At 31.6% G+C, this 16,997-nt stretch overlaps 3 protein-coding genes across 4 annotated transcripts; all 3 read right to left on the bottom strand.

Annotated features, from left to right (window-relative positions):
- Positions 1 to 1,366: 1,366 nt before the first annotated feature.
- On the bottom strand, positions 1,367 to 4,867 carry LOC107842162. 2 transcript variants are annotated; one of them, XM_016685918.2, is made up of 5 exons: positions 4,073 to 4,866; positions 3,301 to 3,421; positions 2,353 to 2,753; positions 2,196 to 2,243; positions 1,367 to 1,679 (listed from the first exon to the last, which is right to left on the bottom strand). In XM_016685918.2, exons 2-5 carry the CDS (start codon positions 3,409 to 3,411, stop codon positions 1,466 to 1,468), a joined length of 774 nt encoding a protein of 257 aa, XP_016541404.2. In that variant the 5' UTR covers positions 3,412 to 3,421; positions 4,073 to 4,866; the 3' UTR covers positions 1,367 to 1,465. The 2 variants fall into 2 exon arrangements, with proteins under 2 accessions (XP_016541404.2, XP_016541405.2); XM_016685919.2 differs by lacking the exon at positions 2,196 to 2,243 and having other exon boundaries at positions 4,073 to 4,867.
- Positions 4,868 to 7,611: 2,744 nt separating this feature from the next.
- Positions 7,612 to 9,573, bottom strand: LOC124887027. Its single transcript, XM_047396192.1, has 3 exons — positions 8,770 to 9,573; positions 8,499 to 8,648; positions 7,612 to 7,959 (listed from the first exon to the last, which is right to left on the bottom strand). Exons 1-3 carry the CDS (start codon positions 9,571 to 9,573, stop codon positions 7,612 to 7,614), a joined length of 1,302 nt encoding a protein of 433 aa, XP_047252148.1.
- Positions 9,574 to 11,347: 1,774 nt separating this feature from the next.
- On the bottom strand, positions 11,348 to 14,755 carry LOC107842911 (succinate dehydrogenase assembly factor 1, mitochondrial). The gene is made up of 2 exons (XM_016686961.2): positions 14,523 to 14,755; positions 11,348 to 12,008 (listed from the first exon to the last, which is right to left on the bottom strand). The coding sequence occupies exon 2, from the start codon at positions 11,947 to 11,949 to the stop codon at positions 11,650 to 11,652; it is 300 nt and encodes a 99-aa protein (XP_016542447.1). The 5' UTR covers positions 11,950 to 12,008; positions 14,523 to 14,755; the 3' UTR covers positions 11,348 to 11,649.
- Between the last annotated feature and the right edge of the window lie 2,242 nt (positions 14,756 to 16,997).

Genomic DNA, 16,997 nt, shown 5'->3' with positions numbered 1-16,997 from the left:
GTTTATAGAAGATATATACACATATATACGTCCCATTCAATATATATGTACTACTTTAAATAAAATATACTACAATATATAATTATATATATAGTTATATATTAATTTATAAAGCATATACACATGTATATGTTAAATATATACGTCTATAGAAGATATATATACACATATATGAATTAATAATACTTGATTGTAAATTAATAATATATTAAAACTAAGTTATAGTTAAATCCAATTTTTAAAAAAAAGAAGAAGCTTAATCGGGTTGGGCCGGTTAACCTGCAACCCTAATCGGACTTAATCAGGACCGGGTTAACTGGGCCCAAATTAATAACAAAACTCGATCCCGAGAGCCAGTACCCTAAAGCCCTAGGACTTGCCAGACCGAATCAAACCAGGTAGTTTTTGTAAGTGAATTGGGCTGGGCTGAGTCAGTCCGGCCCGTGTAACACCCTTACATTAGAGTGAGAGCTAGATGCAATGAGTATTTTTTGAACACATTGTGTCTAGTTTGGGTCACTGGTCCCATCCCTCTATTTATGTGTTCAAATTCTGCCTACCCAAATTGGACCATGACCCATCCTTTTAACCTAATCAACTTCACATGCTTCAATCATGCCGAAAGAACAAAAAAAAATAAAAGAGACTTTGGTAGGGTCATGAGCCACATACTGCTATATGACACCTATAAAGCAAATGAATTGATTTGAGGTTGAGGGTGTGTTCGGTACGGAGGAAAATAGAAAATATTTTTTGATGTATCATATTCTAATCAAAATTTTGAAAAATATTTTTACTTGAAAAATGACATTTTTGATCGAAGCAGGGAAAAGGAGAACAAATTTCACAAATGATATTTATTATTGATTGTATTTCTTCATCCTCCAACACATCTCATATTTACTCCCATAACTATAGCCCTAGCTCCACCACCTCAGCATCCCCCTTCTCATAATATGTCCGAATCATATAAAATTGCTTTTGAAATTGTACTTTTTAATTACACAACGAGCACAAGAAAATAAAAAAGAAATCCACTTATTTCTCTTTAAAAAGATTTCAAGAAAGCATTTTTCATGAAAATCAGTTTCCTCCATATTTTTCATGAAAATCAATTTCCTCTATTTCAAACACATCCTGAAGTACGCTTAACCAATGTTGTTCGGATCCTCCAAAACTAAAATTGTATTTGTGTTAGATCCTTAAAAAATGTATAAGTTTTGAACGATCTGACACACACTCGGTAGTACTTTTGAAAAGTCTGAGTAGCATAGAAGAGTCAAGGGAAGACCTAGCGCATTGGTTATGAATTCGGCCAGATTCAATCGTTTTGAACCAAACCTTATATTTGTACTAGAAAATCTACTGAATAAACACAAATTATTAAATTAGAACCTAATAACTTTATAGTACTGCAATTACGAATTCATAAATTTCAAATAGTGGCTCCGCCTTTACATAGAGCTTAACTAGCTTTAATCATTTTCCTTCTCTCCATTTGTGTTTGAAGTTTCTCTTTAGCATGCCTCAATGCATCAAGAACTTCTCTTACAGTGTCATCAAGAACAATTGGATCAATAGTTTGCTTTATCTTCTTTGGTTGATCCATAGGAACTAATGCCAATGAATTGTCCGCTTGAAAATCCACTTGCTCTTCCATCTTAACTGAAGATTTCAACCTAGAACCATAATAACAATCAATGTTATGACATTTTGATTGTTTCACATGAATAAATACCTTAAAAAGATCGTATTAGGTCTTATTTGCAAATTAAGTATGAGTTTAACTTTTGTACACTGATCAGGTAAGTCAAAATCTATGTTGCCCGAATCCTTCAAAAATGCTGATGGATGCTATGTTGCTTGTTACCATTCAAGAGTATTGTCGAATGTGTGCTGGATCCTTCAAAAGCTATGCATTTTTGAAGGAACCGAAAGATTGCTATACAATATTTAGACGGTTCGTACAAAGTATGTTGGGAACTTGACATTTTCTCCAAAAGTTGTGCATTTTTTTGAAGATCCAATTCTAGTGCGGCACAATTTTTAATGGTTTCAAACAACTTAATTTAAAAGATAAATGATGATACACTAATTTAAAAGATAAAAAAGGACAGATCGGTGCACTAAACCTCCCACAATGCACAGGGTCCGGGAAAAGCCCCACCACAAAGGTGTATTATACGCAACCTTACCTTGCATTTCTGTCAGAGGTTGTTTTCAAGACTTGAACCTGTGACCTCCTGATCACATGACAACAACTTTACTAGTTACTCCAAGGCTCCCCTTTCTAATTTAAAAGATAAATATTCTATAAAAAGTGATTTGCAACTTGAAAAATAATATACATACCTATTGCCATCTGACTTTGAGAATTCAAGTTCACTTGATTTTGCACAATGTTCTTCTGCTGAAGCTATGTTGCTCGAATTCTTTAATAATATCTCTGAATGCGTGTCAAATCCTTCAAAAGCAGTGCATTTTTTAAGGTTTCGACATGAACACGACAACATTTTCGGAGAATCCGAGCAACATAGGTCAGAACAATTGTTTCCAACATTTTCATAACTGGATTTTGTACTCCCAACAGATTCTTGACACTCTCTGTCTTGTGAATTTATAAGTGATATTTCATCTGAAATACTATATAATATATTGTTGGACTCAAGTTTCTTTATCAGAAATTTAAGCTTCTTCTCAGCTTTATTCCTTGATTTAGTTTCTTCTTTCAATTTAGTCTCCAGTTCAATCATCTGTAATTTTTTCAAACAAGTATACTAATGTTACAATTGGCAAAAATAAAATAAAATTACAATTTTTCTTGAATTTGAGAGGAAAAAAAAAACAGTTTCTTCGAAATTTACTAGGCGTTTGGACATAAAAACTGTTAAAAAAGATATTTGAAAATTGAAGTTGCGTTTGGATATATATTTTGTGGTCGTTTGACCATGGATTTTTTTTACGAGCAGAATTCTAGAAATCATGTTTGGCCATAATATTTCAGGAAATTTTAAAATTCATCTTGAAGTTAAATTCCGGAATTTGAAAGACACCAAAAAGTTACTTTTCACTCCAAATCACGAACAAGAATTAAAAAACAATTTCAATTTGTATTTATGATCAAACTCAACTTCAATTGCCAAACATTTTCACTTTTGGAATTTGTCTTGAACTTTTGAAAAAACTTGAAAAACTCATCTTCAAAGAATCACTCCAATATATGACCAAACATTATTTTAATTCTTTTTAATATACAAAAAGGGAGAAAAATATAAATTAAATTTCAACATATTTACAAACCTTGTTTCCCATAATTTGTGCTTGTTGTTTTGCATTTCTTGAAGCCACTCTTTCAGCAAGCAATCTCCCTCTTAGACATTCCACTTTTCTAAAACTATTTTCTTCTTCCATTAACTACTTACTGAAAAAGAAAAAACAAAAAGAATTAACCTAAATAGTCGTCTACCTAATTATTTAAATTAAAAATAGTAGATGAATACATAATATATCTATTTATTAGTGTATACATAATTAATGCATATTAATTAGAAAAAATATATTATAAAATTGATCAACTACTTGCTTAAAGATCCCTTGAACAGTCTCTCTAACTTATAAAGACATGGTAAAATTCTATATTGCTCTGATTCTTAAAAAATATTGGATGAGTGTGTATCGAATTCTCCAATAATAGTGTATTTTTGAACGGTCTAATACGAATGTGGTGACATTTTTGGAGAGTTCGAACAACTTAGGTAAAATCTTATATTGCTTGGGCTTTTCAAAAATGGTGACAGATGTGTGTCGATCCTCTAATAATAATGTATTTCTGAAGGGTCGGACACGAATGTGATGACATTTTTTAAAAGTCCGAACAACTCAGGTAAAATTTACGCACATTCTAACCTTTTTAAACTCCAATTATGGAACTATACTAAGTATAGAAATGTGCCGAGAAGCTCAAAAGAAATACTAAAAAGAGCTAGGTAGCAAATTTAAAACTACACCTGTATATTTGAGTAGTTTCAACATTCAAGAAAGGGTAAAAGAATGAGATAAAATATATACATACCTCAATTTTCCATTTGCATTTCCTTCAAATGTCATCTTTTTTATCTTTTCCTCTTGTTATACTCCAAGCCAAACAAAATCAAAAAAGTAATTTGTTTGTAGATTTTAGAGGACTCCCCTAGATCAGTAAAACATCAAGATACTCACACACACACACTGTCAGTGAGAAAGGGTAAGGGGTATTTATGAATCACTTATCTTATTTTAACTTGACGTAATATTTAAAAAAATAAAAAAAATTTATGAGTTTTGTGGTCTCAAATTAAAAATATATAAGATATATAGAATTGAACTTAAATCTTATAATCGTAAATATAGCATGTGAAAAATTAAAACAAAAAAATTATTAAAAGGGAAAGTATCATCTTTTCTGAAACGGACTATGAAGGTTAGTAGATCAAAAAATTAAAATAGATGGAGTATAAGAAAGCACGAACACGTTTAGACATTATTTTTGTCAAAAAAAAAAAAAAACTTAATTTTTCTTGTGTAAGTGGACGTTTGATCATGTTTCATTGTGAATCTTTTTTAAGTGAAAATGATATTTAAAAATTAAAATTATTTTTGAATGTTTGCAAGTAATTTCAAGTAAAAAAGGTGAAAATATTTTTTCGTTACTTCTTAAAATTTTTGAAAATGCTGAACTGCAACTTCAAGTTTAATTTTAAATTTTTTTGAAATTTTATTTTCAAATATATTTTTCAGAATCCAACTGCAGAAAAAATAAAAAATTTCATGAGCTTCCTTAGGATTCTGTTTATTTATTTTTTAATAAAAGAAAAAGTAATATATTATTGAACTTTGAAATCATTACTGTTTAGAATAAAAACTCCAAAGAGTAGACAGAGTTTTGGGCAGTTGCCCCCACCATAAATTGTCTCTTTCTATTATTTCACACTAAAGTTCCAGTGCCAGTGTATTAGTAAAGCTACATTAATACGTTGTTTTGAGATTCGGAATCAAAATATGCAATAAAATTAAAAAAAAAAAAATCAAAATATGTCATGTTTTTAAAGTGATACCATAACATACTTAACTTTCTTATAAAAAAAGTTATATGCATTATTTTTAACGGAAATGAGCAAACGAAGTTAAGTTTCAAAAAATGTACGTAACTCACTTAATGAGTGAGTTATGCATTTTTTTTAACATAACTCTCTTTCTAAGAGAGTTATGTAATAGAAGTTACATAGCTCTATTAGAAAGAGAGTTATGCATTTCTTTTAACATAACTCACTTTTTAAGTGAGTTGTGTAATAAAAGTCACACAACTCTCTTAAAAGAGAGTTATGCATTTTTTTTTATGACTTACTCAAAAAGTGAGTTATATAATAAAAGTTGTATAACTTGTTTTTTTCTCTACGTAAATATAATAAAAATTATATAACTCACTTTATAAAAACTTACATATTATGTGAACAATTAATTTATCTTTTAAAGTTTTATTTTTTAGAAAGAAGACTAATTATTACGAAACGGAGAGAACAAAACTCACTGATTATGTGAGTTATTCAAATATAAAATAAGTTATTCATTGAATATAACTCTTAAAATATGTGTGATAAGTGCATAACTTTGATAGTGATATGAAATATGAATATGATGCGAAAAATATATGAGTTATGCAAAAAGTTTACATGTTCATCAAAAACGTTTGTCAATCATATATATATATATATATATATAAATTCAGTCAACGACTCCTCGTCACTGATAATCCATTCTCCATAACTCATACATTTTTAGAGTTATATTCATATAATGGATAACTCACTTAAATATTAACTTATGCATTTTATTTCTACATAACTCATATAATTAGTAAGTTTTTATATATATATATACAAAAATATGTGAGTTTTATAGAAATAAGAAGGATATAGCTCATTTTTTTTTGTGAATTTTACATTTTTTTCTAATGATATTTTTTATGACTGACAAACGTTTTTGATGAACATGTCAACTTTCTGCATAACTCATATATTTTTCGCACCATATTCATATTTCATACCACTAATAAAGTTATACACTTATCACACATATTTTAAGAGCTATATTTAAAGGATAACTCATTTTGTAAACTTATTTTATATTTGAATAACTCACATAATCAGTGAGTTTTTTGCTCTCTCCGTTTCGTAATAGTTAGCATTCTTTCTAAAAAATAATAATTTAAAAGATAAATTAATTGTTCATATAATATATAAGTTTTTATAAAGTGAGTTATATAATTTTTATTATATTTACGTAGAGAAAAAAATCAAGTTATGTAACTTTTATTATATAACTCACTTTTTGAATAAGTCATGTAGAAAAAATGCATAACTCTTTTTTTAAGAGAGTTGTGTGACTTCTAATACATAACTCACTTAAAAAGTGAGTTGTGTAAAAGAAATGCATAACTCTCTTTTTAATAGAGTTATGTAACTTGTCTTACATAACTCTTTTTTTAAGAAAGTTATGTTAAAAAAAATGCATAACTTATGTACATTTTCTGAAACTTAACTCCGTTTGCTCATTTTCGTATTATGGAATCACTGTAAAAACATAACATATTTTTGATACTTTTTTTAGTTTCATGACATATTTTGGTTCCGGACTCTTATTTTGACTTTTATTTTAATTAAAAAAACTAATTTTTTTTTTCAACCAAAAAGATATATTAAATTGATTTGTATAATTATAAAGAGATAAATAAACCACTTTTTAAACAAAATATATTTACTTTAAATTTATATTGTTATCTTCACCTCTGTAAGTAAATATATCAATACAAGTTATAATAAAATCATGTAATAAAAGTAAAATATAATAATGCAGAAAAGAATAATAGTAAAATTGTGGACGAAATAGTATATGGGTAATAATAACAATCTGATAAGGAAATCTAGACATTACTCTCTCAATCTATATTTTCTATCTAGAGTCGTATTGATTTCGGTAAACTGAAAGTTTCGATATGCTGAAAGTGTGTCATGTCATGTTGATTTTGGTCACGTCTACATTGATGAATTGCTTTGATCATTCATATATCTCTGTTGAAGGTTCATCGATATTCATCTCAAGTTGCTCTAAACAGACCATGCTTTGAAACCCAATTATCACCGAAAGGATTATCATTGATCAACTGATCTTCATTGTCACAAGTAACTGCATTCTGAATAAAAGGATGGTTAATTAGTCCGTCCACAATATTCAATATTAGACCACGAAAATCACAAATCAAACAGTTGGTCACAAAATCTTTAGCCATCGGTGATAGTTGGTCCCTAATCTCCTCACAAAGATATTTGCTAATCTTTTCCATATACCAAGTAGGATCCCCAGTGAGCATCTTTACAACAACATACCCTACTCTGAGAGAGTGATCCGCTGCGTGGCAACCCGACTGTGCCTTACATGTGCTCTACGGGCCGCACGTAATCTTTCTTCCCAACGAGTCCTTTTTTTATTTGGAAGACGGGCATTGCGTTCGGTTCGAAAGGCATGGTTTTAGTAACTTGTTAGCAGTAAAAACAAGAACAAGTATGTTGCTCAATTTTATATCGCAATAAGAATACCCTTTATTATGAATGTATACGCATAGCGCGCTGCCTCTGTTTCCGGAATTTTTCCATTAAAAAGTATGTAATCTCTTAATGTGCCGCAAGGGGCACATTCGAGCAAGAGATTGTATGTCTTTTTACCATATTCCACACTTTCATCTTCACCGAAGCATCGAACCATGTAAGGCGAACCTTTTACTTTGTTCAAGATATTTCGTTCTATTTTTAATGCAATCGACTTTTCAACTAGTGCGGATTTGACAGCTGTTGCTATTACATAATTCTTGGAGGAAGAAGGCGTAGCCAAATATACTGGACCATTTGATCCAACCCCAAGAACATACTGTTTTTACCAATACATATTGTTGCTATATTACTTAATTTCAATTTAGAATTTTGAATGAATGATGGAATTAAAAAGTTATTTGTAGATTTCTATATAGAGAGAGGAAGAGGTTTAACCTTATTCAACTCACAATGAACTACCTTTTCCTATATCTAATTGGATTGTAACTTGTTCCTTCATTTTAATAGGCTTCATTCTTTGCTCGTGTTAATAATTAATATAAAGGGTGATCAAATCCACGTAACAATAAGGCTATATTATCTATATCCATATCTATAATTTATAATTTATCTCAATATCCAGAGGCAGATTCAGGATCCAAACTCACCGGGTGCCAAGTAATTCAATCGAATCATTCATTTTTTCGGTCTATAGGACAATTAACAAATCAATCAATAATAAAAGAACAATAATAAAATGACCAAATTTAAAACTTTTAATAATATTACTAATATCATAATATCCATAATTCATCACAATTGCCCACGATCAGTTTTCATATTCTGAAAACGATCAACGATGACATCATTACTTACATTTGCAAACACATCACGTTCTATGTAACACACTAAACAATCATTTAAATATTGATCACCAATACTATTTCGCACTTCATTTTTTATGTGCTTCATGGAAGAGAATGCTCTTTCAACAGTTGTCGTAGCGACGGGTAAAATCAAAATCAACTTCACAAGTAAATAAACAAGTGAATAAGTCTCCACAAGATTTGCCTCAACTAATGCCTTTGCCAAATCACGAATTCCTTGCAAGTTGGAGAACTTGGAATTACCACCTCGCAATTATAACTTTCAATGTTTCTTTAGCACAAGCATTGACAATATCCTTTTGGATCATAGGACAAGTCAAAGTATCATTTTGTGGAGCTTTTTCTAATATCACTTTTCCCACATCCGGATGGTTATCTCCATGCCACCGCAAAAATCCTAAAAAGTAGCCTTGATTACTTGAAGATTCACTTTCATCATGACCTCGAAAAGGCAATCCATAATACAAAAGAAGTCTTGCTACATTAATTGAAGCTTCCAAACGCATTCGGTACTTACTTTTTGACTTTTCAGAATGTTTGTCAAGAACAACTTGAATTGATTGACGACGATTTGATAAATCTAGCATCTTATTGTAACATTTGTGGTGAACACTATTAACTTTACCGACATGCAAACGAAATCTTTCAAGAGCCTTATTCCAACCCCTAAAATCCTCCGATGCATAAAAATCACCCGTAGTTTCATGAACAAATTCATTTTTGAATAAATAACAACAAAGACAATACGCGACATCTTTCTCCACACTATACTCCAACCAAGTCGAATGTGAACCTTTAAACCAACTTGAAGCAAATTGATGCATTCTACCTCCTATTTCACTTGAAGGATATGGTTTCAAGATAGGTTGACAAGGCCCTTTTTCAATATAATATTTCTTCACTTTATCTCGTATTCGAGGATCATAATCAGAAATAGGTCTTCTTTCTCCCGGATCGGCTTTAAGTGAACCCAAATCGAGGTCAGTTATAAGACAAGAACGATTGACATTGACATTACTAGAACTAGATTGAGAATAATTAACCTTCTTGAAAAAATTCTCCATCTCAATTCACAAAATTAGAACACTTTCTCCTAAATCAAGATAATTTCAAATTTGAATTTCTAGGTTCAAGAAAGAGAAACAAAATAATTTTTCAAAATAACTTACAACGAGAGCAAGCAACAAGCAAGAGTGCAGAGAGAAAGAGCAACCAGCTGCAGCAAAGCTCAAGAACATAGATCTTTTCCTTTTGAAATAGGATTTTTGTTTTAATTTTAATGAAAGATAAGTACCTTTTAAATAATTAAATTAAAAAAAAGGGTCAAAAAATAAGATTACTTTTATACAAAATTGATAATAGTGTGGCTTTGTGCGGATATGGCTGTTTAATTGAGAATTATTACGCCTGTTGGTTTGCTGCCAAAATGATTTTTAAAAAACAAATGTTGTTGGCCAAGTTCGAACACGCGACCTTGGGTCTACAACAGCACTTTGCCAACTGCACTAGACAATTGATATTCCAGGTGCCTTGTTTAATATTTAACTATCTCTCTCTATATATATACAACTATATATATAGAATTTCCGTCGAAGTTTGCGGGTGGCGTGCCACCCCCACGGGCCTTAATAGATCCGCCCCTGTCAATATCTGTATATATCTATAATCTATAATTTATAATTTATCTCAATATTTGTATATATCTATATCTCTAATTTATAATTTATCTCAATATTTGTATATATCTATAATCTATAATTTATCTCTATATCTATAATCTATAATCTATAATCTATGTCGATATTTATAATCTATCTATAAGAGCTTTAAAAATGTTCTTTAAACTTTTTTCCCCTCACTTTCAGAATAGATAAAATTGTCTGTTCGCTTTTTTCCTTAATTTATTATTTAATTATTTTTATAATATTATCTCCTAAAATATACTTTATAAGATATCACTAAAATATATGATAAGACTTATTTTTAAAATTAAGAGTGCTAAAAATATATGGTAAAAAGTAACTAAAAAACTGTGAAAGAATATTACGTGTAGCTTAAGAATCACTTGGATTAGGATTCTTTTATCAAATAATTGTGTGCAATTGGCTGCTAATTTGTGCAGCATTAATAATACAGAAAAGGTACGAATATATCCCTGAATTTGATAAATGATATAGATATATCCTCCGTTATACCTTAGGTATAAATATAACCTTGCCGTTAATGAAAAAGTGCATATATACGCTTCTCACTAACGGCAGGACACGTGTCACAGTCCTGTTCATTTTCCCCTTTTTAATTTAATTTATCCCAATTTCACCAAAAATTAGTTTTAATTTAATCCATAACCCGACCTAAATAATAATTCAAACCCGATCCGGTCTAATAGAACTTAATGTTTCAGTTTATACTTGGGCGGTCTTGGTTAATAGTATATTTTGAATGTGGAGAGGGTAAAGTGTATGCAGTTTATGCCACTATCTCAGAGAGGCTGTTTCCGATAGACCTTCGGCTCAAGACAGATAACAGTATAAAAAACAAAAAACATAAAAGCAAACAACAAAAAGGGATATCACACCGCTAGATAATAAAGGAAACAAGACACACACAAAGTAATACTATAAACTAGCTAATTCGAAATCTTAGGTATCACCAAAACACTACAAACAAGAGGCTACAAGAAACTACAGAGACAGATACCAACTCAAGCTTGCATTTATATTGAAGAAAAAACAAATGGCATCTAAGATTAAAAATCTTTTGATCATTTCCACAAGAAAGAAACAAGCAGCAAATGAATTTACTAATGATGTAGAAGCTCTCAACTCTTACACTATCTGAATAATCAGGATTCTTATTGAAGAGAACCAAAAACGACAATGCATCGTAAGACATTGCAACATATGTCGAGAAGGCCTCTGTTGATTGTGTGTGAAAAACAAGTGTATTACCAAACAGGGAAGTCGAAACTTGTGGGGCGCTATCTATTCCGTCTCTCGAGCCCCGAAGTCAACCCCCCTTACAGATGGTAAACTACAGTCATTAGCACCATACAAATGTTTCCTAATCCTAGTAGTAAAAGAGATCTTATAATCAACCAACTCCAGTAGGTTGAAAAAGGAGCGGTTTCTTTACAAAATCTAGGAGGATGAACCCCTTGTACGCGAAGAATCAACACTTAAGGACGACAATCCAACAGTGTCAGGGCTTTTGAGCTGATCAAGTTGTTTCTTACCACGACGAAGTAAGTACTCGATATAAATAAAATTCTTACGGTCGACTTGCTTAGAATTTTTGCGGAACTCACTGCATACAACTGACTCAATTTGCTTCCTCTCTTCCGCAGGTTTGGAGCGGGCTGCTCTTAAGAATCCCCTATATAAAGCAAGCACTTGCTTCTGCATCCCAGATAGCCGCCTTGGTCCACTGGAGGCTCCCATTGCACCTTCAGGGCGAGCAGGGTCGGATCCAAGATTTGAAATTTATTGATTCCTGCATGCTACAACCATCTTAAGTTACACTACAATAATAAGTGGATTCACAGTCAAATGTTATCTTTATACATATACACAAAGTCTAGCAAAAACTATTGAGTTGACGTGAAACCGTAACCAAGCCTCTAGATCCTCTTCCGAGGGCGAGCAATCTTATACTAGTTTCAGTTTTACATAAGGAGGGAAGTTTAGTAGTTTCCTACTGGTTTTAGCAATCTGCCAAGTGCTATGGACTGAAGGAACAGAGATTGTACAATTAATTATAAGGTTGCCGTTATTTTCCTATCTTTCCTTCTTTGATTGCGCTTTTCTGAGCCAAGGGTCTATCGAAAACAACCTCTCTACCCCACAAAGGTAGGGGTAAAATCTATGTACATCCTACCTTCCCCAGACCCCACTTGTGGGATTACACTGGATATGTTGTTGTTGCAGTAGTTTATTCAAAGAACAACAAAAGAATACCATGATTTGAATAACTAGTCATTAAACTATGAACACAATTATAATATACCAAGTTTGGAAGGTGCCTGGGGCTGGCCTAATTCCTACCGATAAAACAGAGAAATGACCATTGTTGAAGCTCTACCCCCCATTGGATATCAGGAAGGAGAGGTTGTTCTAAGTCTAGAACGCGGACCTCACGTGGAAGGGGAACAACCTTGAGTTTAGGAACACACGGTTCTGGATATCCAACAGGAGAGAAATCAAGAGTCATATGCGGAAATTAGCTTCTTTTTTTAACATTGAAAAACATCAGATTCTATTTTCCTGTTTCCTTGACATCATCATCAGAACAAAATATTTCCACTCTTGTTTATATCAGATTTCCCAAAAACTTTGTACTGATCAGTTACTTTATAAATAATAAACCATTAATTACCAAAAAAAGTAAAAAAATAAACGAACATTTAAAGGGCACTAAAGCTCCCGCTATGTGCAGGGTCCGAGGGAAAGGCCCCACCACAAAAGTTGTACTGTACGCAGCCTCACCGGCTGTTTTCAAGGCTTGAACTCATGACCTCCTAACATTACAGAAACCTCAAGTTATAGCATACTTCAACACATTGCTGAACTACCAAGGACAAACAAAATTTATTGACAAAGCAGTTATTTCGAATACTTGGCAGGACTATCCTTTTTTCCCAGTTGTATGTAACCTAAGTTGCTCGCACTCAACACTTTTGCCGCACTACCCTTGCCGATGCAACACTGACACTATGATGATGGATTTAGGATTTGAAGCATATGGTTCTTCCAGAAACCTTACAATAAGAATTGATTCATATTTACGTAAACAACAACAATATATCCCGTGTAACGCCACAGGTGGGGTCTAGGGAGCGTATTGTGTGCAGAGTCTTACCCTTACCTTGTGTGAAAGGTAAAAAAGTTGTTTCTAATAGACCCTTAGCTCAAGTAAAACGTATCGAAAATCAAGCAAGCAAAGAAAATATAATATAGCAAAGAAGTCATACCGAATATAATGAATAAGAGAACACTATCAACAACAAATATAAATATAAACAGTGAACAAAGGAAACAACATATAATACTCACAAAATATTCTACATTATCAGATAAACTTGACCTGCTATTGCAAGTTACTTAATTTTTTTCTTTTTCAATTTTTATGTAAAAAAAATTAGGTAACCTGCAATAGCTTGTCAAGTTCACCTGATAGTATAAGAATATTTTGTACATTGACAGTGCACAAAACTTAAACTCATACTAGAATCAAAGAAAAAGATCATACGAGATTAATAATACCTATCCTAGACCACGCTCGACCAACTAACCTTCTACCCTAACTACCGACCTCTCTACCTTCCTATCTAGAGTAACTAACGTCCCTATTAAGCTGCAAGTACGTCAGGTCCTGTCTAATCACTTAATATTTATGGATATATTTAGTGAATTTCTCAATACATATATACCAGTGGCGGAGCCACAACCAACGAAGGGTGGTCAGATGAACAACCTTCGTCGGAAATTTTTTTCGAGTATATAGGTTAAATATAGATATTTATGGTTATATACATATTGTTGCACACCTTGACAAGCTAAAGAAGCATAGTCCAGTGGTCAAGAGGGTGCATTTCCGCATCAACCCGGGTTTGAACCTTGGCAGGTTTGTTTTTTAAATAGTTCTTTGTCCAAGGAAAAATATGAACACCCTTAACCAAAAGTCTAGGTCCGCCACTGATATATACCCTATCTTAGTAAAAGTACTGAATTGAAAAAGGGATAAATGTATCGTTAATGAAATGATAAGTATATGCCTCACGGCTCACACTAACTATACGGGCATATATTTACCGAAGTATAACGGAAGGTATATCTATATAATTTATCATAATATTTATCCCTTTTCCATTTTAATTTTTCTATTTCAAATAATTAACTCAAACCCACTATCCGATCCAATTAAAAATTGTAGACAAAAAATTGTCATTTAGATCTCCCAATAGAATCGTTAATTCCAAATTTGAAAAACAAAAAAATAAAGTAAATTGGCATACCTTGTATATTACGAGACAGTTGAGATTTAAAGTATTTTCTTTTCTCTCATGCCGAGCTGAAAGAAATCAGAGAGTTTGGGGGTTGGGGAAGAAGCAGGAAGATATAAAAAATGGCACCTTATCTTTTGTACGAGGTTAAAAGTAGTCCCTTGAGTATCATTAGAGTAGTTTTCATACAGTTCATTTATCAAAATGAGCATTTTTTATCCTCAGAAGATATCTTTGAATTCTAATTGTGGACAAATAAATAAATTTATACCTAAACTTACCATATTTACACAAATTCTCACTCTTACAAAGTAATTACAAAAATTTTAATTAATTATGTATCTTCGTTGGATGTATCGAGAGCTAATTATATATCTTTATAAAGGAAAAAAATTATCTTCATTAGATGTATTATGTATTTAGATAGACCCAAAATCGAAAAAAATATATCGCGAGCTAATTATGTATCTTTACAAAGGAAAAAAATATATCTTCATTGGATGTATCGGAAGCTAATTATGTATCTCGACAGATTAAAAATCAAAATTTTCAGCAATTATGTAAAATATCAGAATTTTCTGTAACAAAACTCTAAATTGTCAGGATTTATATTATTTTCCCTAAATTTAACTGGAATTCTGAAACTATAATTTTTTTAAAATGGAAACTCAAAATACAAAATACAGTTTTTGTAGTTCAAGTAATTTTTGGTTTATTTTAAGAGTTTAGTACTTTTTGAGTGAAAATATTTATTTGTTTCCAGTTTGGTGTAGCTTTTATACTGCGGTGTGGGAAAAAAAAATACAAACATGAGAGCAATCACAATAAAAAATTAATCAAAATGGAAAGTTCTTTACAGCAAACAATAGAAAGAATCAATAATGAAGATGAAATAATACAATAAGTGACATACAACACCAATTAAAGTTGAAATCGAAGCTCAAAGAACTACAATCATAGTACTAATAATACTAAAAAAAAATGAAAAATCCAAGAATGACCACAAAGCATATCCCGCAGGAAAGCGAGAGAATGAATGCTCAACTATTATACCAACTAAACTTCTACAATATTACGTAATCTCCAAGCTCTCCTATCTTAGGTCAGTAGGTTTCCCCAACCTCTTCTTCCCTCAACTAATACTTCTTCCGTTTGTCTCTTCCTTTCTTGACGTCATCGTCAATCGCTCACACCTCTTTATTAGGACATCTGCGCTCTTCCTCCTCACGTGTCCAAACTATTCTCTATCTCATGCACCTCATTTCAACTTAGGGTGTCTCGTTCATTAGACCACTTAGTCAATTGTCTAGGGTCCTAAATTTTCATATATAAATAGTTATATATATTATTGGAAAAAAAGTTGATGAAATATTTTGTTAGCATAAAAAAGAAAAATAACTCACATTTTTCTAAAAAAAGAAACTTTACGTAGAGTTTTACATGTAATTTTGCATCTTAAAAACTAGAAAAATAAATTATAATACAGAAAAATTAATTTAAGGCCATTCGTTAGAGTTTGGCTTTAGACCCCCAAAATGATCACGATGTTGTTTCAACTAGGACTCAACTCCTAACACAAAATCAATACTCCTCTCTGCAGTTGTTACAGATGAGATTGTAGTTGAATTGGATTGAAATATAAATAATAAGTGAAGACAAAATGAGACCTAAGCAAAAAAAAAAAGACAAAATGAGAGAAAAATATAAGGTAACAAAGTGAGCAAACCAAATTAGTCGTGACACAAAATGGATTTAACAATGTGATACAATAAAATTAAAGTAACAATCAATACAAACATTGTTTTCAAACTAACAACACGACACATTACAATACACGACACAAGCAACTCAAAGTTTTTTTTGAAGTTCGATCTTATCTATATAGTAATGAGCTTTTTTTATGTGATTATTACACTAATTAGCTAATTAGAATTGGAAATTGCCATGTTAACAATTAGCTGATTAGAATTGAAAATTGCCATGTCAGCACATTCTGTTATAACTGACAGTTAATTAAACTAGCCATTGTTCATTTATGCTATATTGAGATATTGTTCAAGGAAGGTAGTTGAACTGATAGTTAGTTGAGAATTAGAGGGAGTGGTCAATTCTACAATTGTATATAAACTAGTGAAGTGTACAAGAGTTCTATAATAATACAATTTATTGCTTCCTTCTCTAAAATCTCTCTTCTCTTCTTCTTCTCTGTTCTTAACTCGTGGTGCTGTTCTGCAATAGCTTATTCCAAATCCTTGAATCGTCAGTGATTCAAGATATTTGGGTAACACTGGTATCAAATCTTTTCATTTCTTGGAACAATGACGAAAAGTTATACGGGAAATGATGGAGCAACCAGTAGTGAAAATGGGTGAACTAAGGGAGATGATGCAAAAAGTTTTGACATGAGAACTCTGGCAGGAGAAGTGTCAACTCTCAAGGGATTGGATCAAGCAGTAATGGAAATTAGGGAGAAATTGGCCTCGACAG

The sequence above is a fragment of the Capsicum annuum genome, chromosome 9 (assembly GCF_002878395.1).
Source record: "Capsicum annuum cultivar UCD-10X-F1 chromosome 9, UCD10Xv1.1, whole genome shotgun sequence".
Classification (NCBI taxonomy): Eukaryota; Viridiplantae; Streptophyta; class Magnoliopsida; order Solanales; family Solanaceae; genus Capsicum; species Capsicum annuum.
Note: the sequence above shows the minus strand (reverse complement) of the source record. Positions and strands in the feature narration are given on the sequence as shown.